Here is a 26,855-nt window from a genome sequence, read left to right on the forward strand (position 1 = left end):
CTAGTTCTAGAGGAGCTTCAATAACATGAGTCTAAAAGACAAAATAGAATACAATAAATCAAACTACATTCCCTTGACTACCCTAGACAAACAAACAAATTATTTATAACATGAGAGAAATCATTTAAATTAAAAAAAAAAAAGTGGAAAGTAGGTCAGAATTTTATTAAGGAAAAAATAACTCAATTATGGCATCTTACTGAACAAATTACACTCATTGGTCTTATTTTGGTTCAAAATCGATCCAAATCGAAAATCAAACCAAACCGATTATATAAATTGATATTTTTTGAGTTTTGTTTGATTTGATTTTAAACTTAAAAAACCCACAATATTTGGTTTGGTTTATTAAAAAAAAAAAAAAACCAAAGAATTCAAACCGAAAATTATATACATAATTTTCTTAAAGTATTTTTAAATATTTTGTATAAATTTTCATCAAAAACTTTTTTATCATTAATTTATCTCTAGTAAACTAATGGACTTTAGGCTTTGTGCCAATTTCTTAAAGAAAGACATGAACTAAAATCAATTCATGTATAAAAATGTCAATGAGATTTTTACCTGGACTTTTTTTATATTTCTTATAAACTGTCTTCACCTAATTAAAACTTATAGATCCAAAGACATTTTTCTCCATAGTTCAAGAAAATTATAGTCACCATAATAAAAAGGTTGTAAAGGATTATAAGTTAGCAAAGAATAAAAAATTCTTTTCTAATTTTAGGGAAAAAAAGAAGAAGAGAGAAATACCATTACACTTCATAAAAATCGAATCAAACTGAACCAAATCGACAACAACCAAACCGACAAATGTTTATTATACTTGGTTTGGTTTGATTTTCATAATTGAAAAATTGACTAAATTGATTTGATTTTGGTTTTAATCAAAGGCTAATCCAAACAAAATCATGAACACCCCAACCTACTTGTACCCGATGAAGGCATTAAAAGGCAACACTTTACTAGGAAATTACAGAAATTTCAAAAGTAGACATACATAAATTTTTACTTGTTAAATTGGAAGTTGACCTCTCCATGAGTACCAATGTAGAGAGACATATGACAAATATATGATGGATGATCATTGGGAGGTGTGTTTGTGAACTATGCGTCTTTTTCTCAAACCGTGAAGCATCGTGTCTTTTCATTTTGGGGTGTTGGTCAGCATAATGTCTTTTGCTTTTGTAGTGTGTTTTTTTTTTTTTTTTTAAGTAGAAGCATATTTAGGTTTTAGAAGGGTATTTTCATAATTTAATTTTTAAGTTAGGGAGTTCATGCTTTGAATATAATATAGATGTTTAACAATTATGTATGACATGTTTGTACTTTATGTAACGTTATCGGTGTTCTAATTGCTGTTATGCCAAGGGAGTTTATTTCTTCTGTTGCTGATAGCATAAATATATTGCCTCTTTTTTCTAATCCAATATGTTCCGAGGTAGGGGTAAGGTCTGCGTACACTTTGCCCTTCCCAGACCCCACATTGTGGGATTTTACTGGGTATGTTGTTGTTGTTGTTTCTAATCCAATATGTTCGTCAAAGTCATTTTCTCTGGCCATTAATCATGGTGGCCTATTTTCTTCTACTGTGCCACTAGATTCTTTATGTCGTTTCCTGTAGGTCCTTACACACTATTTTTTTGATATCCAGTGCTAGACCTCACCATGCAGCTTATGGATTCTGGAATGGAAAATGATGTTGTCCTTGGACTTGTAATTTTCTCCATTCAGTATGTCCTTGTTAATCATGAATTCTGGAATTATAAAATCAAGCATGCTCGCTGGAAGGTGACGGTGAAGGTATTCCTTTAATTTCCTATAATTTAAAGGCTAAGCTTGCTTTAATGACATGATATTTTCTGCTTAAAATATGATATTTTCTGCTTAAAATAGACCTGGTTGGAGGTAAAGCAAGCCATTTTCTTTAACAATCTTTTTGGATGCTGTATTTGTTACTGTCTCCTTTACTGGGATTCTATAGAATAGCAGGGTTGTGGAAGCTCCATTACAAGAATAATTATTCACTAATTGGACAAATTTGAGGAAGGTCGAGTTTCTTTCATTTAATCCTTCCACTAAAAATTGGTTGTCACTTTTTGCTTTTTGAGAGTGAACGTTACTGATCTGAAGAGAATTTTTGGGAATTATATTAAGAGATTTAGACAGTAGACGAAAGTACTCGCAAAATTTTTCTTTCAAGCACCCAAAAAGTTGTTTAAGGAACTCCTAGTTGAATTTTATACCGACTCTGAAAAAGTGGAAAGTGATACATTTTAGACCTAAGAAGTAGTTTAATGCTATTGAATCAATATTACACAACGGATTCGTACGTCAATCTTCCTTCCTCAAAGACAAATGGTGCGATAAGTATAAAGTTTGATTGCATGAGATGTGGCTGATGCTCAATTTTAGTGGCTATTGAGCTGTTTTATTTGCTAGGATCTTGAACTAGCTAATGTTCGCCGCCATCCGGCCAATGATTTTCTTCTTCCTCTCAGTTCAAGCATTGTTCATCTCACCTACGACCATTATGGTGCTACTATTTCTTTCGAGACCAACGTTGATGCTTTGTACGCGATTAGTGCCTCCTTTGATTTCGAATTTCTAGCAGAGCCAAGGGTTTGAGCCCCTCAAAATTCTTTTATTAGAGCTAGGGTTGGGCGAAGTGTGGGCAAAACCAAAATCCAAATCGAAATCCAAACTTTTAGGATTTTCATGTGGATCTTCAAATTACGAATTGGATGATTTGGCACATTGTACATAAGTACATATACCCAATACTGAGTCCAATACCCTACTAAATTATTTAACACACCCTATTAGGCTAATTGATGGTGCTACCTAAGATGCATTTAGTGTGGCCATGTTTCTCGTTGCTATTTTAGGATTTTGGCACTAGGTCCTTAATGAAGCATATCAATTATTGTTTAAATTGCACAAAGTCTATAAGGATTGAGTAGTGGTTGACTTGAATATAAACTATTAGTAGTATCATCTATTTGGACATAGTTTTACTATGTTTGGACTTGTTCATTTTCAAGATGAATACAAAAAGGTATAAGATGGCGAAGGAGGCAAAGTTAGCGGTGACGGCGACAAAAGCAACAACCATCGAACGCTTGTATGCGGAACTAGAGGACAAAGGCGGGGATAAGAAGCTGTACAAGCTAGCCAAAAGAAGAGAGAGAGAGAGAGAGAGAGACTCAAAACCTTGACCATGTCAAGTGCATCAAAGACGAGGTAGACAATGAATTGGTGGAAGAGACATTCATTAGACGGAGATGATTGACTTATTTTCATAAACTCTTGAACGAAGAGGGGGGGAGGGGGAGGGGGGGGGGGGACTTTGTGCTATGTGATTTGGAGCACTCCGATAAGCGTTCGGATTTTGGGAATTGTAGGTGTATAAAGGTCAAGGGGGCTATTCAGAGGATGAGCAAGGGTAGAGCGATGGGGCTTGATGAGATTCTGGTAGAATTTGGGAAGAGCGCAGGCAGGGCAGTGTTAGAGTGGCTGACTAAATTGTTTACTGTCATTTTTAAGATGACAAAAATGCATGAAGAATGGAGATGGGGTACCATGATTATTCAGAATTGCAACAACTATAGGGGGATCAAGCTGCTGAGCCATACTATGAAAGTATGGGAGAGAGGTGTGAGATGAGGGTGAGGAGGGGTGTATTTACTTTTGAGAATTAGTTCAGATTCATGTTGAGGAGCTCTACTACAAAAGTCATTCATCTTGTGAGGAGACTGGTGGGGCAGTATAGTGAGAGGAAGAGGAACTTACATATGGTGTTCATTGACCTGGAGAAGGCTTACAACAAAGTCCCAAGTGTGGTTCTATGGAGATGTTTGGAGGCTAGAGGTGTACCAGTGGCATACACTAGGGCAATTAAGGACATGTACGATGGAGCCAAGACTTGGGTAAGGACAATGGGAGGATGACATAGTTCTTGTTGATGAGGACTCACGGTAGAGTTAACACCAGGCTGGAGGTGTGAAGAAAAACCCTAGAGTCTAAAGGGTTCAGGTTGTGCAGGACCAAAACTGAATACATGGAGTGTAAGTTTGTATGAGGTTGAAGTGGAAGTGAGGCTTGATACATCGGCCATCACTAAGAGAGGATGTTTCAATTATCTTAGGTCTTTAATCCAAGGAAATAAAGAGAGCGACAATGACGTCACACATTGTATTGGTGCTGGGTGGATGAAATGGAAGCTCGCCTCAGGAGTCTTATGCGATAAGAATGTACCACCAAAACTTAAAGGCAAGTACTACAGAGTTGTGGGAACTCTCATGCTCAGAAGATGAGATTGTGGAATAAAAGATGCTGAGGCGGATATGTAGGCATACTAGGGGAGATAAGAGTAGGATTGTAAGAGTAGGAATGAGGATATCTAGGACAAGGTGGGAGTGGCCTCCTTAGTGGACTAGACGAGGGAATCGAGACGGAGATGGTTCAGGCATGTGAAGAGGAGATGCACAGATGCCCCAAGAGGTGTGAGAGGCTGGCAGTGGTGGGTTTAAGAAAAGGTAGAGTTCGACTAAAGAAGTATAAGGGAGAGGTGATTAGACAGGAAATGATGTAGCTCAAGGAGTACATGACATTAGATAGGAGTTTATGGAAGTCGAGGATTAGGGTGGTAGGTTGTCCTTTGATGTTTGTTACTAGTCGTTTCTTTGCTTCAGTTATTACATTATTTTGTTGTGGTTGCTGTCCCTTTTTTGAATGCTATGTAATGATTTCTCTATTATTTGCCATGTTTGCTTTACATTTGATTTTTTTCTTTGATATGCATTACTTGAGCCGAGGGTCTTTGGAAACAACCTCTCTTCCTCCACGAGAGGGGTGAGTTCTTCGTACACTCTACCCTCCCCATACCCCACTTGTGGGATTACACAGGTTATGCTGTTCCTTTTTTTTTTTTTTTTTTTTTTTTTTTTTTTTACGTCGTTCACCTTGGCTATCAAAAGGCTTTTTGTTTGGACATAGTTTTACTATGTTTGGACTTGTTAATTCTAAGGCCTTAGTGATTATTTTACTAGGAATATCCTAATAATGGTTTCATTAGTTGCAGGATTTTATTTGGATTATTGTGGTGGGCATGTGAAATTTTTAAGACAATTTTACATGAATACATTGAAGGTTCATTTTTGTAAGAAGGAGCATCCATTTCGATGTCCAATCCCGAATACCATGACTTGCCTTCGAACGGGCTTAACCTTCAAAGAATAGTAATTGATCTGCGGAACAAGAAGTCAATTTATAGGCTTAAAACTAACCTAAAACAACCAAAATGATCAACTTATAGGATCAAAATTGCAAAGTCCAAAATAATGAAACCTGATTAATCTGAAGAACTTAAAAGTAATCATCCATTCCGAATGTATTCGGAATGGATTTGGATTGTAATTTCTCGAATCCAAAAATTGAAAATGCAAACCAATGTTATCCAATCTAAACTCCCTGAACACCCACCCGTGATTAGAGTCACCACACTAAAAATTCTCTCTTCCTCTTCTTATACTTCTTCCTCGAATACTTTTTTCTGCTAAAGAATAGAATGCTCTCTTTCTTGTCCACTATCTCTTGGGCTAACAGGTTGCAATTTTCTATGCAACCAACACCCTCCTCTAATCTTGAATTTCTAGTGAGCCAAGGGTTCGAGTCCCTTCTTTCAATTTTTTTTCTCCCTCTGATTTTTTTTTATTAGAGCCAAGGTTTTGAGTCTCTAGTCGGACCATTCTTCCTCCATCTGCTGAAAATTCTTTCTCTCCATGTTCTATTACTTCTTCTAATTATTTTGCTGCTAAAAAAGTTCTCTATGTTGTCCAAAAGTTCCTTGAGTTTTGTTTAAAAAGGAGAAGGATTGCTTCCTTTCAATGATTTTTTTTCCTAGTCTCATGCAAAAGCAAAACAATTTCTTCATCTTGTTTTTACTCCCAAAAGGTGGTGCGGACACCTCATTCTATTATCCATGAAATTGATGAGGAGATGGGTGAATATAGCCCTTTATATAAAGCCAAACTCATCCTAATTCTTGGTTTATCCGATGTTAACCCCCATATTATATTGCTCATGCTCCTGTTGGCAGGCTCGGGTGTGCGGGTGTATCAAGCTTTACTGGTTGTGGATGGGGAACTTGGTGTCCTTATATGGTCTTGAGAAATTCTCAATCTTGAGCTAGCGTTTCGGGTTGAGTTATGCCTAATATCCATTTTCTTATCATGTACATATAAAAATCTCTTTAAATACATTAAACTAAAAATAAATTGTCAAGCTCAGTGTTATTAAAAGCGAAAAGCACAAAAAAAGCACTAAGGTCTGTTGAGGCTTTAAGCGCAAAGTGCAAATAAAGTGTGAGCTTTAATGAAAAAGGGCGCAAATGGAGAAAAAATAAATATATATGTTTAGTCCAAGACTAATATTTATTTACATTAATAACAAATATATGGACAAAGAATTGAATTTTTGTTAGAATAAAGTTAAATTTTAATTGTTTAGTGTCGCTTCTTCAGGAGACGCTTATTGGCAAGGAAAATTATGTCTTAGAGCCTTGATAACGACGCTGAACCACACATTGAGCGCGGCAAAGCACTCAACATGTTTTGTGCCTCGCTTCAGGGCTTAAGCGCGGCTTAGACAACACTGGTAAAGCTATGCATATTGCTTCGAGTCTAGTGTTTCATGAAAGAACAAAGCATATAGTTGTCAAGCCCCATAAAATAGGTGGACGTTATCGGCACTTAATTCCATAAACTCGCATCGAGCGAACCAATATTTATAGACATTAATGCTACCAATATGCTCATGTGACCAATTAAACTCTAAAATATTTAATGAGTGAATGATAAACAACATTTATATCATCATGAAGTATATCAAAATACACTAGCAAAGAAAAGTCATTCATAATGCCATATAAGTGCCCATGAAAAACCAGAAATACAACCCACTGTCTACGGAGCCTCTATGACGTAATGAATGAGAAAACTCATGGATGACATGACCCCCAACTATACCAAAAGAATGTCATAAGGTGAGGTGTAATGTCATAAGGTGAGGTGTATCAAAGTGAGGACGACCCTAGCTTGCTTGACCGTCAGCTCCCAAACATGTATTTGTGAATAAAATCACAGGAAAAGAAAGCCCCAATACAAATCAACTAGTATCGGTATGTGTTGTCACCTACCTACACCAGTCGGTGGGACAAGATTTAGAAAATGTGCAACATATGTCGAAGTGTAGATCATGTGAGAAAAATCATGTACATTGTTCAAAACATTTAATTCCTTTAAAGAATCAAGGGTTGGCTCCTTAGCCCCATAATATTATTTTAGATTATTTACATTACAGGTAGTGCCAATAACATGGACATTTACGAGTGATAACGCGCTACATCGCCATCCCTAGGACATGCAGAGGCACATGCTACACCATTACTTTCATCTTTAAGTTGAGGCATAACTAGCTAACATTACTACCCTCATTAGGTTATAAAGGCTTACAATTAACATTCCAAATTGGGCAAATGCTTTCAGAGTAGAAAGGTCATGCACAACTCAACTACCTATCGCAATGTCAAGGTAACTCCCAAAATATCGATAACATTTCATAAGTATAGCCCATGCGACTTGGAACATTATATCATTCAAAGTTAACTCTTATAGGCCAGTGTAAACATAATGTTCATAGCATCTTTAGAATCATCTAAAACTCATGAAGCGTATTAAATCAAGTTACAAGTAATGATGAGTATATACTGCATAAACATGATCATTTCGAGTCTACAAGAATTAACACTTGGTCAAATTCTTATTTTGTCGTCGAATATCACATTAAATATTTCATTATCAATAATGGAGAAATACGTACCCGCTCGCCCCTACAAGCATGAATTTTCATTAGAACATTCATTCCAAAGCCTATGAACTTCTTAAAACCCAAAGGGGAGTTAGGCTCAACATACCTCAACTCGCCCCTTAATTCCAACATAAGCTCCAAGTACTCAACAGCGACCCAAACATGTTGGATCTATCATAATTCAACTAATGAACATCAATTTATATCTATTGGGATTCAGCACAACCCAATACTTGGCTACAACCCACCAAACATCCAATTTGTCATCAAGTTCATATCTCAACTCCAACAATTTGATTAATTAAGCTAGTGAAGTTAGTGGAATAATTATTCAACTCAAACTCCAAATGAAGTTCCAGTATACATCTTCTTCTCCATTTCAACCCTTGCTTAAATAATACCCATTTCATGAACTTGTACAATACTAATACCAAATGGTGTTTTCTACATAATACCCTCCAAATACTCCTTCGATTATTATATTCTGCGCGCGAAGGGCACACCTTGACACGCAACTGAACCAAATAATTTGTTAAGGTCCCTAGGTCTCGTTGCACTACCTTGCGACCTCCTGGGACCTGAGATTTCCTTGCCTAGCGCTGAGAGGCCGTCACGAGAACCCTTGTAGGTTTCCTTTCTCGTTTTCTTTGCGCAACTTTTGGTCACTCCCATTAAGCCAAACCACTTCCGACTCGTGCTGTACATACTCCAAGTATAAGGATCTTTCTATCCTTGTGTAGGCCTGTACGTACTTCGAGACTAATTAAATTGCAATTATAGCTTATGATTAGCTCGAAGTAATTAGGAAAATATTACGGGGCTGTACAGAAGTAGATTGCCATTTTATTCGACCAAAGATCGGGGTGCATTGTTACAGGTTCGTCAACTCAAATAATCAGTTAGCAGATATTCTTTTCTCATTCTTCACAGTATTCTCAGGCTGCTACCGGGCCACCAAGACACTCATAGGATGTATGTATGTATGTATGTATGTATTTCATATGAAAAGGTGTACGGTCACCTTGATTTATGTGGTTTTGGTTGTTGTCGGTGAAGGTTTCTGTGAGAATTCTAGTCCATCTTTTTCAGATGGCGGAATATTGACCAGTACTGATTTATTGAATCATTCTCTTCGTTTCACAAATTTGACTTCATAATCATTTAAAATGTAATAATTTCTGTCTGAAAGCCAAGAAATTTGGGATTCATTATTTATTTGCTTTTAGGTGCTTGAAGTCTTGAAGAAATGCATTCTGTCAATTTCATATATCCAGAAACTTGGTGAAGTGGTGAGGGATATATTACTTGGTGATTCTTCAATCCACAATGCACTCTTTCGACTTGTTTGTACCACTTCAGATGGCCTGGAGGTGAATCTCGCAGACTGTGTTCCCTTGAATATGCTAATAAACTCTAATATGCACTGAATCTTCAGCCAGCATGTAGCAGTTGATACCGTTGCTTTATGTTTTCTTTAACAGAAGCTCTATTTTAGCCGGCTTTATGGGCTAACAGAAATCGAAGGATTACAACAAGCTATTATCTTGGTATTGGATATTCTTTCCAGTATGCTTTCTGATCTCTCAAGGGTATGCTTCATAAACTTTTTGCATCTTGCATCTCTTACCTTGAAACTTCTTCAAGGGTCTGCATGCATTTGGAAAGAACTAGTTTCTACACGTGCCTTGCACGTTAATACCATTTAAATTATTAACAAGTGCTTTAAATCAAAAGATGCTTTGTCAAATATCAGAATTATAATTAGATAGTTATCCAAAGTGAATTTGCATATTAGCCAACAATTCAATTATAGGATGCTTTGGTCCTTAAAATCATTATGCATCATAGCATTTCAATCCTACTGATTTTAGTCCTAAATGCAGATGCTGCATCAAATACACGTTGCAAATAAATTCAACACATAGTGGATTTCAATTTTGCAACTTAAAAATTAGATCCACATCTCCATCATACATGAAATTTTATACCTTTCTCTTGATTGTCAGGATAAGTTAAATAGTTCATTCCTAATCTTATGTACCTTTATTTTTCTTAGTGATCGTCTATGTGGGATATCAAAATTTTTACAAGAGTTCATTGAATTTCTTACTTCCTTACGAAGATCATTTTCCCCCCTTTTCCCATGTTTTGTGCATTTTGTCTCTATCCGACATTAAATATAGTGTTAATTACCCATAATATGACTCAATTTGGATGCACCACATGTATTTTAAAATCAAACACTTATACCAATATAATATAGAAGTCCTACACTTACAGCCTCTATGAAGTATATCCGTACTAAGTATATTAAAAATAAATTTAAATTACAGATAAGAATTTTTTATTAGATTTTCAGCTTCAAAATTTGTAAAAATTCATAATAGGATGACCAGATTACTTTTCAGCTGATGCTCGTAGGTTTTGCCTAATAAGAGATTTTTCGTCATAGAATCAAATTCTCACTTAATTGGAATTGAAATAATGATTTTTCTAGTGATTATTAAATTGTTTAATTTTTAAAACCTCAAGAATATCGCAAGGCAGTAAAAATTAGAGCACGGTTGTTGAATACCTCAAATCGAGAACTCGAATCCGAGACTTCTGGTGAAGATTGGAGGTATCAATCCTTCCCATTTATATTAGTAGTTCTAGAAAAAGGAAATAGTAATTCAATATTGTGCAACCAAAGGAATAACAAAAACTCAATAACAAAATCCTAACCATAACTGATCTTTTTATGATTAAACTACTTTAATAGTGCTTACATTCTTTACTGAAACTATAGGAATAGCTATTTTTATAATTCCAAACTCGAAATTAATCCCAAACGTGCAATAGCTTAAAATCTAAGTGATATCTATTTATCTACACAAAGACAACCCAATAAAGCAATAAGCATGCATTGTCTAACAAAAATGAACATTGTAATGAAAAAGAGAAAAGAAATGGACGTCTGACCTTACACCCTTATTTTAATCTGAGACCAACAACCAAGAACTCATAGCTTAGAAGATAAGAAACCATTCCATCTTAGATGTTAATATCAGTTTTCATGAGAGAGAGAATTTGCTCCTACGGAAGACCTTAATGTGAAATAATCACCGTAAGCTTCATTAGTTATCTTCAACTATGTTTTTTCAAATTTTTTCCAACTCAAATTCATAATCATTTCACTATTTACTTGGAACCCTAAATTAGTCGAAGTATTTGGCTAATATTTAGAGTACGTGTGATACTAATGAAGCTAACATCTACACTTTATAATTAGAACGATAACGTTTAATGAAATTTGGTGTTCTATTAATATGAAAAATTCGGATAACGCGAGTTAAGTTCCTAATAGGATTAGAGTTTATTACTGTGAGTTAAGTTCCTAGACTACTACAATTTTTATCCTAACGTGCATTATTCCAATTGTGTCCTTTCCTTGTATATTCTTGTCCAAAGTAATGAAATATTTAAGTGTATGAAAGTCGTTCAATTTGGTCAACCAACATTTATATTCGTGCTTTTTATAATATAATAGATAGATTCTATCCCTGTGCCCCTGTTCTTTTCCACCTCAAGTTGAATAAAGACAAAATCTTCTTCGTCTGTAACTGACTAGACAAATTCTTCCTCGTCTGTTACTTTAGCTTAGTTCTATAGGAACAGAAATGCTTGAGAAATTCATCCTGGAATGAATGCTTTTCTGTGGGTGAGAGGATGAGAGTGACGTAGTATGCGTTTTTCTTGTTTGAGCTCAATTTTTGGAGTTTATTATTTCTGCAAATCCAGATAGAGTTTGCTGTCAACAAAACTAGATGCCAGTAATTCTTGCATTTTCTTGGAGAGATCTGCGTATATTCTAATCTTTAATCAAGCGGAAGGTGTTCAACTTGGATTTTACGATCTTTGTCTAGTATTTTCTTCATACCTACACCCTGATTGAGTTGGTTATTTTTCTCTCATCTGTGGTATTTCTAGAATCCAGAATACTATTTTCTGCTTTCTTTTACTGCTGGGATCAGTCTATTAGACAGATACTTTACAGCACATAGGCTGACTGAAGTTCAGTTTCAAGACACCGATGGTCACAGATATTCCTGATCTTGTTTGACTTTGTGAAGATGTTTAACAGCAAAACCTAAGACCTGCTTGTGCTTCATTTCAGGATGTGCCCAGTTTCACTCTCTTTTATCAGGCAATCATGTCACCAACAACAAAACCAGTGCCGCTGGTTACTGCTGCGATATCACTGATGTCATTCTTCCGAAATCCTGTATGTTCTCATCACTATTTAATTAAAAGCACCTGCTTTCTTGTTTTGCCACATTTCTATGGAGTTGGGGAATTTTCTGATCATTTACCTAGAGCGTTAATACATTCTCTTTGATGTCACCCTTGCAATTGTTGCAATAATACAGTTTCACTAGTTTACTGCCTCTAACTGTTTTAAGGTTTTGAAGACTGTCAGTCCCTATTCTTCCTGTGTTTCATGGTTTACACTGCTAATTCCCCTCTAACTGAAATCCTGTTTCTCCAGTGATGCCTCATTTCCAAGCCTGATAGCTGCATTAGTCTAATCTCACTTTGCATTGTATTTGTTTCAGTCAGGTAGCATGTTGTCTCAATTTGCCAAGTTATATCTGTAGTGGTAATTTTGAATTGATTGACCACCTCATCCATAGACATAAGCTGTCAAAGAGCTCTCAAAATTGAAACCTCAACCTCAACCTCAAAAATCTCAAGTGTAAGGGAGTGGATTTTTTTAAAGACGAGGTCACTCTTTTTGTTATGGTGAAGATGTTGACAGTGCTTTCACAGAAGAAGCTATTGACTTTGGTTTGCGGCAGAGTGGTGGTGGCTGTGAGATAAGATGTTAGTTTCTAGTGGTGAAGAGGAAATCAAAGTTGTTGTTGGCCGTTGGGTGTGTTACAGAGAAGTAGATGGTCCTTGATGGTGGAGAAGTGTGCCTGCTGTGTGTGATTATTACAACAACAACAACAACAACAACCCAGTGAAATCCCACAACGTGGGGTCTGGGGAGGGTAGAGTGTACGCAGACCTTACTCCTACCAAGGTAGGATGGCTGTTTCCGAGAGACCCTCGACTCAATAAAAACATAAAAAGAGGTCAGATACGGCTAAGAGATTCAAAGCGATATGGAAATGAAGTAACGCAAGCGACACAGATAACATAGAATAATCAAAGCACAGGAAATAACAGATAATAGCATAATAGCATAAATTAGAGCACAAGAAATTATACTACGATAATGCGACTATTAATAAGGCAGGGTAATGAGACTATCTACTAGCCTTCTACCCTAATATGGGTCCTCCAAACCCTCCTATCTAAGGTCATGTCCTCGGTAAGCTGTAACTGCGCCATGTCGTGTCTAATTACCTCTCCCCAATACTTCTTTGGCCTACCCCTACCTCGTCTGAAACCATCCATGGCCAACCTCTCACACCTCCGCACTGGGGCATCCGTGTGTGATTATTGTATAGACAAAAATAAACTTCCCATCTGGGCTGAGGGAAAGAGTTGTTGAAAGTGGTCGTTGTAAACAGAGCCAAGCAGACCAAACTCCGAAGACCCATTTCTATTTCTTGAGCAGAATCGTAGATTTGATCCTAGTTTTCACTTGAGATCAGGACCAAGTGTCAAGTGCAAAGTGGAGTAGCAACAAGTTGTAGTCGTAGTATTATTCTTGTAGTTTCTTGTCCATCGATTTCTGCTACTATATCTTGTTTTTGTACTCCGATTGTTGTATGATTTTGTGGTAGTTCCGGCTCCTTTTTTCCAGACAGTTTTATCACACTTTTTTTTTTTTAGTGTTTTGCCATTGCTTTGAATTGCTTGTCCTTGTGCCGAGGGTCTACCGGAACCAGCCTCTCTATCTCTCAAGGTAGGGGTAAGGTCTGTGTACACTCTACCCTCCCCAGACCCGACTCTTTGGGATTTCACTGGGTATGTTGTTGTTGTATTTATTGTCTAGTGCTACCCTCAAGACAATTCCATGAAGTGCATGCCTTAGCGCTTTGAATACTGCTGAATAATATCTAAGCGGGATGTCACGTAGCTTCAGGTTAAACGTGCCTCAACTAAGTATTTAGAAACACTAGATTATGCAATGAAATGTGACAAGATTCTTATGAAACCTAAATGCTGACTGCAAAGAACAATGAAATGGTTTTGTTTTTATATTTTTAAAATGAAATCAACCTTTTTTTTTAAACAAATAACATTTTGTATTATAGACCAGTACTGGGGAAGTACTGAAAACCCCTTTACAAGAGAAGAGGGAGAAGAGAAAAAAATTAAACAAGAGTCACTGAAGCATAGCTGCAATCCTAAAATGAATCAAGAACATCTAGGATTATCTCTGTATCTTCAGGGTATGCATTTGGACACCAAAAACAAAGTAGCCTAACACAGGTGAGCTTGATCATCTGAATTGTACTACTTCTATTCTCAATACATCTGGCATTCCTTTCTTTCCAGATTGTCCACCATATACATGCTGGGATGATTGTGCAATTTCTTCTACTCTTTGTCCCAATCCCAGCCTCCTCCCAGCTAAAAAGAGTCTCAACAATCTTGCTATGGATTGTCCAAGAGATGCCCCTGAGATTGAGAAATCAACCTTTTTTCTTTTTTTAATTGTGAACTTCAGAAGAGTGTAAACTACAGAAAGAACTTGATCTTGCATCTCAGCTATTTGAGGAAGAAAACTCATGTGCTGCATCAAGGTCCTTATGAGAGGAGGAGGGTGGGGAGGGGGGGTTTAAACATGTTTCTGAAAATGAGCAAAATCTAAACCATTTATCACATGTGTGGGTTTTATTTTGTTGAGCCTCCGGCTCTCTTCTGTGCACTCTTCTTTTTTAATCATAGGTTGCAGCACCTTTTAAGTTGCATCTATCTACTTCTCCCCACTTTTTTATTTCCGGGCTGTATTAAAAGTTACAAGAAATAATCTTAGATTGGTCAAAATAGAGTTCTTGGCATTCAAAAGGAAACCAGAAATAGATTCCAGTTATGTCACTCCAAGGTCTGATATAGATTGAAACTGTGCTAAATTCTGACAAACATCTGCTGCCAATGCAGAAGATACAGGTGGGTGCTGCAAGACTGCTCTCTAGGTTGTTTATTATTGGAGACGGCTTGCAGTCATATGCGCTTAGCAATGCATATTTCGGTCTGGATGACAAGCAGGTTTAGGTTTAAAATATTGGGACTATTTTTTCTTGTAAGTTTAATATTGAGGAATGAAAATAAGCTATTTTAACTGATCTCAACAAATGCATTTGCAGATCTGTAATTTTAAAAATACCATTTGTTGCATTCTTCATCAAGAGAAAGTAGAAAGTGAGGATCTCGTAATTGCTACTTTCAAGATGCTTACTTCTGCTGCACGCTATCAGGTAACTTGCCACTTGTTGCTTTCTTTTTTAGCTCATAATAATACTGCATTACTGCCAGACCATGGGATCTAGTATATGTGGATGACCTATTTTCCAGTAGCATTTAAAGCTATTTTCAAACCTAAAGTCAAGAGCCCTTGATCGTCAAGCTTGATCCAAGTTGAAAGATCTTTTTAACGGTCATGGGTAAAGTAGAAAATGTAGAAGATGGAAGGCGTTGTATTAGTTTTGCCCCAAGTTTTACCTTGATATAGAAATATCCCGCCAATTATTTGAAGGAACGAGTGAAGGACAGTGTGCTGTATTATGACCGTAATGCCTCTTAAATCAATTTTAAGGTCATTAAAAAATGTTTGTGACTATATCATTCATCTTCATTCAAAGTTTCTGGAGCACTTGCTCATGTGATTATAACTATTCTTGTTGTTCCAATGGAGTGAAAGTTAATAAAGAGCTGTTTGTACCCATTTCTTTTTATTTTAAGCAACGGGTGGAGAATGTCAACTCCGGCTTCACATTGATGTATCTTATAATGTGTGTGTTTATACAAACCAGTCACGAGCTTTATTTACCCCTTCTGTCAAGAGCTCTACCAATGGGTTGTTTGGTAAAGCTGAAATCTGAATAAATATCTTATAACTAAATAACTGATGTCCCTCACTGAATTTTTTTTTTTTTTTAATGTTGTCATTAATTTAATATTGAATTGTCATTGTAAAGCTTATTGACTTTTAAAAATTTAGCGTGCATAAAATTTTCTGTATTCTGCCATGTAATATTACGTCACTTTGGCGTACTCTAAACTATACTTTACTTCACAGTTGTCAAAAGTTGCTTATTTGGTGTATGGGCTTTATTTTGTGACTAAGTCTATTTAGAATGTGTTGTACGACAGCTTATTATTAGCCATTCTTTTTGTTCCAATGGCCACTCTCACAGAAACTGTTCATATCATTTTAGATGTCAGTAAAACGTTTTAAATTTAGATGTCACTAAAACATGTTAATTTAATCTTTTGTTACTGTTGACAACTAATGTCTAATCCTTTAATGAATTTTGTTTTAAGTGCTGAATTGGGTATGAAAAAGACCATAATGTTGTCCTTTCTGGTATCAAAATTTTGAATCATATTGTGGCAGGCTTCTTTTCTTACTGCTGTGATCGCTTTGGGAGAAAATCCAATTTCTGAATCATGCAATGGTGACAATCAACCAGTCAACAACGATGCACTACAGTGCAATGCTGCTAACGTATTTGATTCCATATGGATTTATGTTAAAAGATCTGATGATCTCGTGATGATGTAAGGATCCTAGTCATTTTGATTATGCCATAAAATGTGTCAGTATTCCTTACGACGTTTAATTGTTGAGGTACTTCATGATTTCATTTAAGAGATTTTTTTTGGTTTCTTTCAGCGAATCGCGTATAATGTGTAATGTGCTATATCTCCTAAAAGCATTATGGCAAGGAGCTGCTCAGTATACAAATCTCCTGAAGCAACTGAGAAATTCAGACTTCTGGAAAAAGCTATTGAATTCTGTCGTGCTTTCTATAGGTAAGAATAGTTGTCAATCTGAAAGCGCGACAGAATTGGAGCTCCAAAATCTGGCATACAGATATCAGTGTCAGCATAATGTATTGGATGTAGTGGCCTATGAGATGTTCCAGCAGAAAAAGATTTTACATTCTGAGTTGGTGACGAAAGAATCTTCCAAATCATTACATAATGAGTCAGATGGCTCTAAAGTAGCAACAGCTGAAAGTTCATGTAACCTGAAGGATATTTTTGGAGGGTGGTGTGGGAGCTCATTGGATGCGGAGACTATCAAGACATTTGTTTCATTTGAGTATGATGATTCTGTAAAGCTGCGTGCAAGGGTGAGCTGTATTTCCTGGTACTCTTGTTATCTAATTTCGGTTGTATGTAGTAACTAAGTCTCTACACTGGTTTATGTTAGCTTACGCCATTGCTAGTTCTGATGTTCAACTTCATTGTGATAGTGAATGTGAATAATGGCAGAAGCATTTTATTTCAGTTTGCTATTTAGACCTTTGGACTGAAGCTGAATCTTTATAGGTTCTTGAATACTAAGCCAGGTTGTAATTTTCTTGACTAGAGGCTTGAGGAGGCGAAACAAATTAGTATAACGATTAATTATGTTGCAAAATAAAGTGTTAGAGCTAGAATGTTCGAGTTAGAATACCCATCAAGGAATAAAAAAGAATGTTCGAATTAATATGTTAGAGGTGTTGAGCCTTCAATTTTATTCCACACTGGATCAGAATGAATCTATAGTGACAGAATGATATCTATAATCTCATCATGAGTACTGATTGGTTTCATCAATGGGATAAATTATTGATTGACCATCTAATGCTTGTTCTGATAGATTATTTCTTAAGTGCTACTCCTTATTTAATTATCTCAGAACAAAGGGGCACAACAATGATCTGTAGCAGTGAAGGGAGAACTGCTCTTCTTCTCAGCTTCTAACTTGCCACTAAACCCTTGAGTCCGATCTCTCTAATCTTCCCTGAGACTCTTAGCTTTTTGTAGATCTCAAAAGGAGTATGATTTTAGTGAGAGACTTACTGCTTTTACGGTGAATTGTTACTTGCTTTCAGGTACTTTTAGGGGAGCCACACTCAAAATGTTGTGTGTTTAAGAGAGAAATATCTTTTTTCCATTGAAATCAAGTTGCATATGCTATATGAATGTTCTCAGTGTACAATAAGTTTGTCAGTAGTGTTGGAGATAATTCAAAAGCATAATTGTTGAGGTCAAACATTCTGTACCGCTCTCTGTTTCTTTTGTGGCAAAATTAACACTTCATTGTGAGACTCTTTTTCAACTCTCTAGGGCCTATTCAGTTTTCTTGTAAACTCCGCATACTGTGCTTTTGATTGGTTTATTCTGAATTTGCTCAAATATCACATTCTGAGCAGAGGGGGATATTTAAAACAGCTTATTATCTTCTTTTTAACAATATGAGGCCTTTTCAGTATTTTCCAGAAAGCTTCTTTTTAATGTCCCTTGTTCATGCATCAAAGGAGTATGCCTCTAATCATAGTGATAGTGCTTACAGGTTGCTGCTGGTTTGTTTGCTGTGCGCGTGATGTGTAAATTAAAAGACGGTGATACAGGAAGTTTGTCTGTTTCACTTGTTGATAAAGTTACTAACTTGTTGCAAAAGGTTCATCCTTTTCTTTTATTTGCAGCATTTCATACAATATCTCGTCGCCTTCCCTTCCCTCTTTTTCTATTTACTCTAATCACAGAACTGATTCATAAACACAGCAACTGATGTATCTGAATTTTTTGAACACGTCAACTGCAGTTTCACACTTTCATGCCTTTGGCATTTGTTACAATAGCATCACTATATCTTTAACAAAGATACTTATTTCTACATTATGTTTGTTTTCCCTTCTACAGTTGAGGAAGTTGCCAGCCTTTTCTGAGTTGATGGCTATTTATGCAGAGCGTGGTTACAGGTAAGTGCTTGGTATTGTCATACCTTGCTGAAGTGAGACTGGTTCTGGAAGTGGTTTGTTTGTTGTTTATTAGTACTCAGTTATTATATCAGAGGGATATCCTGATCATAGTGGTTATTGGAGGTGAACTGTTAATAGGTTGGGAAGTTATAACAATTTGTTACTCTAAGAGTTGAGGCAGAATGGACCAATTATGATCACTAATTGGTTAAGTGGTAATTTTATTCGATGAGAAATGCGTGTGATTATACAAAAAAGGGGCAGTCGGGGAGCATCCGAGGTTCACGCAGGGTCGGGGAAAGGGCTGCACCCCAAGGGGGTGTGATGTAGGCAGTCTTCCCTGATGCAAGAATTAGTGGCTGATTCCACGGCTCGAACCCGTGACCTATAGGTCACATGGGAATAACTTAGCTGTTGCTCCATGGCTCCCCTTTCATGCGTGTGATTATACAATGTAAAAATATTTTTAGAAGCAACTGAAATGCAAAAATACCTTTTGTATTCAGTGGATCAATCTATTCTACAAGTGCTTATAATATTTACCCAAACTCAAAACTTACTCTTTTGTCCTTCTATTCTGTTTTCTTCCAGTGGAGGAAATGAACTGGACGACTTAATTCTCAATGATTTATTCTATCATCTGCAAGGAGAGCTTGAAGGCAGACAGATTTCTCACATACCATTCAAGGAGCTGTCACAATATCTGCTACAGTCAAATTTCTTGCAAACATATCACCATAAGCACGATGAGGACATTTTTCCTCAAACTGATGGTGTCTGCTTATATGACACCGACCGTCTGCAAGGGGACATGGCAGTTGATTTGTGGGATCTTTCCGATTGGAAACCATCTAAAGCAGTTGCAGAAATGCTGTTGCTCTCTTTGCAGAATGTGAATGTCATGGTGTCACTCACAAGATCCAAGCTTTCAGCTTTAATAGCTTTGACAACTGCTCTCTCCATATCTGATAATGATAATGTGAGTTTTGCCTTCAGTGGCATTACACTTCTTATTTAGTCTCCTAGATTTGGGTCATTTACCTTGCTGATTTTCAGTCCTATAAGCTTTATTTTTTCTTGAAAAGCATTGGCAACAGTGTTATCCATGGTGATGCTGTGAACTTCATTTTTAGTTGCATGTTCAGTTTCAACGTTCTGTCTTCTAGATTTAACTCATTTACTTTACTACTTAACCTTTAAATCTAATAAGTTCTATAAAATTGTAAAGTTTATTCAGATAGTTTAGCACATCCTTCTTTTTTTTGAGATGGTAACAAATAGTTTAGCAGATCCTTAGATTGTGAAACTTTAGTGAAACGGGGTACCATGGTCATGAAGCTTTGTCACTGTTCAGATTGTATTATCAGAAAGCGTCATTGGTATTTGATTTTTTGGATAGTCTTATGAAGACTATTCCTGCTTTGATTTGTATTTCACTACACTCACTTTATCATAAAGTATGGCTAGCATGCAACTGCGGTTGTAAGTGTGATTACTTTGAATTGTTCATTGCATTCTGAGTAGCACAGATAGGCATATTAGTGTTGTAACTAGTGCTGGCAAAACAGGTGGTTCAGATCAGATATGGGCTGGTTGAAAACGGGTTAGACAAAGCAGATAAAATATCTGACTCACCCATATTTAATACGGATAAAAATGGATTGAATGACAGATAATATGAGTGTGAATCATGAATACAATATTTGATTCACATGGTTCGCACGCTGGTTCATACAATGCGCCGCCCGCTCCTTGCCTTTGGACACGTAATGGATCTTGAAGTACTATTTCTGCATCTTCCTAAAATCACGTCGAAGGGATTTCTGTGATGTTTTGGAATCCATGCAGACCTAGAGAAAAGCAGGGCACACTGGAATAAAAAGATCTATGCGGGTGATGCAAAATAAGTTGGGAATATGTTCTTGTTATGTTAGTATATTTACTTTAGATCCTATGTTTTCTAGAAGTGTTTTAGTCTTGTCAAACTAATATGCCGTTAGAAAATACTGAATTTAGTACTTCATTTTCACTTTCAGTTTGTATATTATTTTTCTAAGAAGAACTTAAATGAATAACACTATGAGCTTGTATTGAGGCGTAGTTGTTTTATATAAAAATGTCAAAATTCTTGCAGTGACTATAATTTTGTCCAAGGAAAGGGTAAGTGTATATATTTTGCTTTATGATTGACATGGTTTCCTTGTTTATGCAGTCACTTGACAATGGGGCTAGAAGTGGCAGAAAAATTCCTGAAAAATCATTGTCATCTAGCATTGATAATATATGTCAGTCTCTCCACCGCACAATCGAGCTATTACCTCCTGTTTCTGATGCTAGTGAAGACGTAGTGGAAATTCTTGCAGCTCAAGCGGAGTTGCTTTTCCGCTTTACCAGGTCTCTGAGTACGCATTTGTCTTTATCCACGTGCCTTCTCATATTAAAAACTTCAGGTTATGGCCTCAAGGTGTTGAGTAACTGTAGGCCATTGGTTACTGGTGTCATTAGTTCAATGAAGATATTTCTGATGCTAATTCTCTTTTCACTCAAATCAACTTGGAGAGATGCTTGCCTTGGAGTACGAACAGAAATTGAGCATAATGAAGCCTTACCTGAGGCAGCTAATGTGAACTTGGGGCTACTACCGGTGATTTGCAACTGTATAGAACTTACTGAACATTGCTCCATCTCTATGATTATTATTGATCAAATACTCAAAGGATTTTCAACACCTGCTACTTGGTTCCCCATCATCCAGAAACATCTCCCGATGCAGCATATTGTTCTAAAACTTCAAGATAAAAACTCCTATTCAAACATTGACATAATATTGAAGTTTCTTTTGACTATTGCACATGTGAAGGAAGGTGCTGAAATGCTTCTAAATGCTGGTTTCTTTGCATCGTTAAGAGTGTTGTTGGCTGACCTATCTGATGGTAGACCTCTCTCAGTAGTTGAGAGGGAGAGAAATCTGGAAAACACCTTTGAGAATAATGAAAGGGCTCAACCCATTTGGGGACTTAGCTTGGCTGTGGTTACCGCAATTATTAACTCTTTAGGAGAAAGTTCGATTTTCAATGTGGAACATGTGGTGACTTACTTCCTGTTGGAGAAGGCTGATCTAATTTCATATTATCTTAGTCCTCCGGATTTTCCATCAGATGATCATGATAAGAAAAGACTTCGGGCATTCAAACCACATCCTTCATTGAGTGCTCTTAGAGAGAGTGAAAATACGGTTATGTTAATCTGTGTTCTGGCGAAGCATAGGAATGCTTGGTCAAGGGCCATGAAAGAAATGGAGTCACAGTTAAGGGAAAGATGCATCCATTTATTGGCCTTTATTAGCTGCGGTACGCCATGTCATGGGGAACCACCAGGAAGAGAACCCCCCATCTTTTGTCATCCTACCCTCCGAGAAGAGTACGAGTGGCACAAAAAGCCATCATCTATCAATAGCAAAAATGGCTGGTTTGCTTTATCTGCGCTTTGCTGCGGTCTAAATCCCAAATATTCATCTTTTTCGTCTAGAACTGCAATTGTGATCAAAGCTCAACCAAATGAGCATGCTAATCTGACTTCGCAGACACATTTTTCAGATGCTATGTCTATTCAGATATACAGAATTACCTGTCTTCTTCTAAAGTTTTTGTGTCAACAAGCTGAAGATGCTGCTGAAAGGGCTGAAGAAGTGGGTTTTGTCGATCTTGGACATTTTCCGGAGCTACCGATGCCTGATATCCTTCACTGCTTGCAGGTGAGACGCCCAGATTATTTTTCACCACCGGATTCTTCTTCTTTGCAGAGTTGATTTTTCCATGATTTATGCATTGAGCTTAAGGTGTGTTTGGTATGAAGGAAAATATTTTCCTAGAAAATGTTTTCTTCTGAAACAAGTGGGTTTCTTACTTATTTTCTAGTGTTTGCTATGGAAGCAAAAAAATATTATCCTAAGAACATTTATGTGTAATCAAATCTAGCATAACACTATGGGGTGGGGAGTGGGGGTCCGGGGGTGGTGGGGGTGAGGTTGGGGCATTGGGTGGGTGGGGGGAGAGATAATGACCTAGGTATGTCACTTATGGAACTTGTTTTCGCTACTTCCATTAGGGAAGTCATTTTCCTAATTGTTAAGGAACTTGCTTTCCTCGAGAAAATGTTTTACAAAACATTTTGATCAACCAAACATGGGAGAATTGCCCAGAAAATGTTTTCCTCCATACCAAACACATTGTAAGTCCCTGTCAGTATTCTGATGTAGTTTGATGAAGGCAGTGGTTTCTACGTGCCTGACTAGGCTTAAGATTGCAGGTTGACCTCCTAGGGCATTCTTAATCTAACCACTTGTCTTGTTTAAAGGGAAAACAAATGGAGCTAACAGAATGGATCAATTTACTTAATTGCTTCTGCAGCATTGAGCCTGCTGTCCTCAATATTAACATGTTCCCAGTTTCTTTAATTTTTTTGAGATTTTGGGCTACGTTAGTCACTTTTAAGGTGGCTCTGCACTTTAGAGTAAATCTTAAAATATGATCAGTTTCTATTAAGGTGAACATATGAGGTATTCATGTGTATTCGAATTATAGGAGCTGCCAACCGTCGATATGCTCATATTGGTGATATAATTGTTGCTTTGATCAAAGAAGCAGTACTAAAAATGCCCCTAGAAAGATTAGAAGTAGTCAGAACTGTAATTGTGCGTAGCTTAGACAAGATAGAAAGTAAGGAAGACAGAAGGTGAGTAGCGAGGAAGAAAACCAATAGCCTGCTCATGATTCTACTTCCTCTTCAAGTGAATCTGCCTGGGGCGATCCGAAAGCGTTTTCCTTCTACGCCACACCTACTTCCCTTGGTTGAGCCTCTATTTTAATGGTTGAGGAAAGCATTCCTTTATCTGAACTTGGTGGGCATTCTTTCCAGCCTTAGTAATATAAGGGGGTGGGTCTGGCTTGAACATAGGCTCAAACAGAATTTGAAAGGGTCCTAGCTGCGCCATGCGTTCAATACAAAATCTGGTGATCTCTTCTTCCTGAAGTATGGAAAAAGGAAGAAAAGGCAGTTAACCACAGGGAAGGAAGGAGGTATAGCTCAACTTTCTTGCCTCTTTCTCAGTCCAGTAGCGAGGTTTCAACGAGTTGTTTGTGCTGTAGAATGTAAAAAAAGGAGATAACTGCACCTAGTTTTCAACTCAACATTGATCAGCATTATTTTAAAAACTTCATTAGTACAGTACCATGACCCTTCCTAAAAGATACTTCGTAGCAGTCTTATGACACAGGTTATGTTTCACCTTTCGGTTGTAGGATCAAGGAATATCCATTGTCACTGAATTATGCGAAGCCAACAAGTTGAAGCAGGTTACTTCTGAAATACAAGGGGTGTGTGTTTTACTGTTGCAAATAACAGTAATGGCATTGTACCTGGAGTTTTGTGTGATCCAAATCTGTGGAATGAGACCTGTCCATGGACGTGTTGAGGACTTCTCCAGGGAATTTCATTCACTGACTAAAGGTAGTAACTGGTTGTTTCTTTCTGCATGGTGGTTGTTAATACGTTTGCTTTCTCTGATGGCGTAAATCTTTTACACTTCGTTGGTTCTTGCAGCTACGGAAGGATATGCATTTTTGAAAGAATCTATGAGCTCCGTAAAGCAAATGGTGTCTTTCGTGTATACTGAATTATTGCAGGCAGAAGACGCACTATGAAATTCAGGTCGTCTTTGAGCCCTTAGGTAGGTGAATCTCATAAATAATTAATTATGGAAGAGAGATCTTTTTGCCTCTTCATGTGCATTTTCCTGTTCATACTATGTCTGTTCAGCTGTGAAGCCTTTTGTCCCAAAATTGGTTAATGGAGCTGGAAAGTTTGGGTGTAGGCTACGATTGTTGGCAATGATGAGCGGCCTATGATTTCAGTTTGATATTTTAGGCTGAAGCACATTAAAAATAAGTATGGGAAAGAATACAAGATCTTAACCAAGGGGATTTGGATTTGAAGATGTGGAAGTATCCCCCATGCAACCCCTACCCTCCCCTTCCCCCCCCCCCCCCCCCCAACCAAAAAAAAACCCAGTTCAAGTGTTGTGTGGGCCATATAGAATGTAAGCATGGAGAAAAAGGGCTGAAGAAACTAGTCCATGTATATCTTGATTTTTGTATGGTTTGGTTTTGCTTCTATTGAATCTTTGTTAATATAGTCATGAGTTTTTTTTTTCCTTCGTATTAGTGCCGTATGCAGTGGACTCTGGAGTTCACAATAATGGGTCTTCGCGTCGTTTGATGTGCTTGCCACAACATATTTCGAACTGTCTGGCTGATGAAATGTGGCCTTTTTTGTGCGCGGATTGCCCTTCATTTGGGGTGGTCTTTAATTTATGCCCTTCAAATTGGTGGTCTTTCAGTTTTGCCCTTCGTCTAATACCCGAGGTTGTGAGTTCGAACCTCAGCTCAGTTAAAAAAAAAAAATCGCAAGGCAATAAATTGTGCCTCAGGAAGAATTTTGAGGCAGAATGCCCATGCGAATTCTGCCTGAAGGGCAAAATTTAAAGACCACCCCAGCAAAGAACAATCCTGCAAGTTGCCCAAATGTGGCTATGAGACCAGAGCGTGATTAACAGCCCAATAGTCTTTAGTGAAATTAAATATTTGAAACTTAAAGATGGGAACATCAAACGAGAAAACTGTAACTAAAATTATACTTGCAAAAAAGAATTTCGAATGCTACTTTTGGATAGTAAAAGAATACGACATACACGGATCTAGAGCAGCTAAATCTTGCTACTTCTATCCTACCGGTGTGATGTACTTTTCATTTAGTTTTTAACAAAGAACGCTATCTTTGTATATCTAAAATTTGATTTTAAATTTGTTTGTCTGTAATGAAATAATTTTAAGTCGCACAATTATTTATGGTTTGTAATCCCAAGTTTCAAAGTTTATTAAATTTTGTACTTAGTTGAAGTTCAAGGGAATTTGTGCAATTGTAAGTACGGCTGCTTATCAGGCGGATAATTACGCTTAACGGTTATCGGCTTTTAAAAGTACTAATCCGATAAGATATCGGTTGGTTCGGTATCGGGTTAGCAATTATCGGACGGTTATTAGGCGGTGTATCGGTTAAATTACGTTACTACTATCTTTTTTTTGCCTTGAAAGACAAACGTTTTATTCATAATTTAACAACTAGGAAGCCAATTAAGCCCCATAGCCACAGGGCAAGACTTAACAGCTAAGAATTCACAAGTTTAATCTCAACCCTTCCGATGGTGATCACTTCACCACCTTTCTCTGGAACCACAGTTATTGCAATGATAACTTCCAACACAAAATAATAATAATAATAATTTATTGTTAATGGAAGAGTTTACCGAAGATAATTACTAATGGTTCAGACTTTTCACTTTAGTGCTTTAGCTTTAGATTTTAGTCTTTTAGGTTTACAATACATATTTTATATATGATAAATTCTTAACGGGTTAACGGTTTGCCCAATAAGAAAATTGTGTAATCTGCCCCTGCATCGATAAGCTGTTAACTATAAAATTTTAATTCATTCCCAAACCGCTAATTCGATAGCCCACTACCAATAAGCCAATTTTACGGTTGAGTTATCGGTGTCGGTTCGGTTTTGAACAGCCCTAATCGTAAGTACATAATAGCAGTGGAACATAAAATTTATTGCATAATTCCTATAATCCATGTGTTCCAATTAATTCGACAAAAGGATCAGATAACTTACCTTTTGATGCATGATTCTTCGATATACTTTCTGCTAAAAATGAACTATAGGTGCTACTTGAAAGCGAACGATCACCCTTTACTAGTATCCACACACGAATGATCACAAACAGACACGAAGTGCAAGCTTCGAGTTTTGGTATATAATTTCGGGTTGCAGAGCTTAAGTCGGCTACCAGAATTTAGGTCATAGTTATTTCGAAAATAACTACGCAAAAGGTTTTTCTTTTCTTCTAAAATATTGATGTCTCTCACTATTAATAGTGATACATTCATCCTAATAATACGAACCCTAGCTCATGTAGAGTCCTAGCTGATTAGGATATCTAATTAATTAAGA

The 26,855-nt window shown here is 37.0% G+C and overlaps 1 protein-coding gene across 4 annotated transcripts in view; it reads left to right on the forward strand.

Moving 5' to 3' along the window:
* LOC132606141 (uncharacterized) overlaps positions 1-24,978 on the forward strand; it is a 57,745-nt gene extending 32,767 nt beyond the window's left edge. For all 4 annotated transcript variants that reach the window (XM_060319500.1, XM_060319502.1, XM_060319501.1 and 1 more), the window contains 14 exons: positions 1,655-1,803; positions 9,096-9,239; positions 9,351-9,458; positions 12,026-12,133; positions 14,968-15,075; positions 15,174-15,284; positions 16,424-16,587; positions 16,703-17,165; positions 18,374-18,481; positions 18,724-18,782; positions 19,374-19,761; positions 20,995-22,536; positions 24,083-24,290; positions 24,384-24,978. In XM_060319500.1, coding sequence (XP_060175483.1) covers positions 1,655-1,803; positions 9,096-9,239; positions 9,351-9,458; positions 12,026-12,133; positions 14,968-15,075; positions 15,174-15,284; positions 16,424-16,587; positions 16,703-17,165; positions 18,374-18,481; positions 18,724-18,782; positions 19,374-19,761; positions 20,995-22,536; positions 24,083-24,290; positions 24,384-24,484 — 3,761 coding nt within the window. In that variant the 3' untranslated portion in view covers positions 24,485-24,978. The remainder of the gene's footprint in view (positions 1-1,654; positions 1,804-9,095; positions 9,240-9,350; positions 9,459-12,025; positions 12,134-14,967; positions 15,076-15,173; positions 15,285-16,423; positions 16,588-16,702; positions 17,166-18,373; positions 18,482-18,723; positions 18,783-19,373; positions 19,762-20,994; positions 22,537-24,082; positions 24,291-24,383) is intronic.
* The last annotated feature ends 1,877 nt before the right edge of the window (positions 24,979-26,855 follow it).

The sequence above is a fragment of the Lycium barbarum genome, chromosome 8, assembly GCF_019175385.1.
Source record: "Lycium barbarum isolate Lr01 chromosome 8, ASM1917538v2, whole genome shotgun sequence".
NCBI lineage: Eukaryota > Viridiplantae > Streptophyta > Magnoliopsida > Solanales > Solanaceae > Lycium > Lycium barbarum.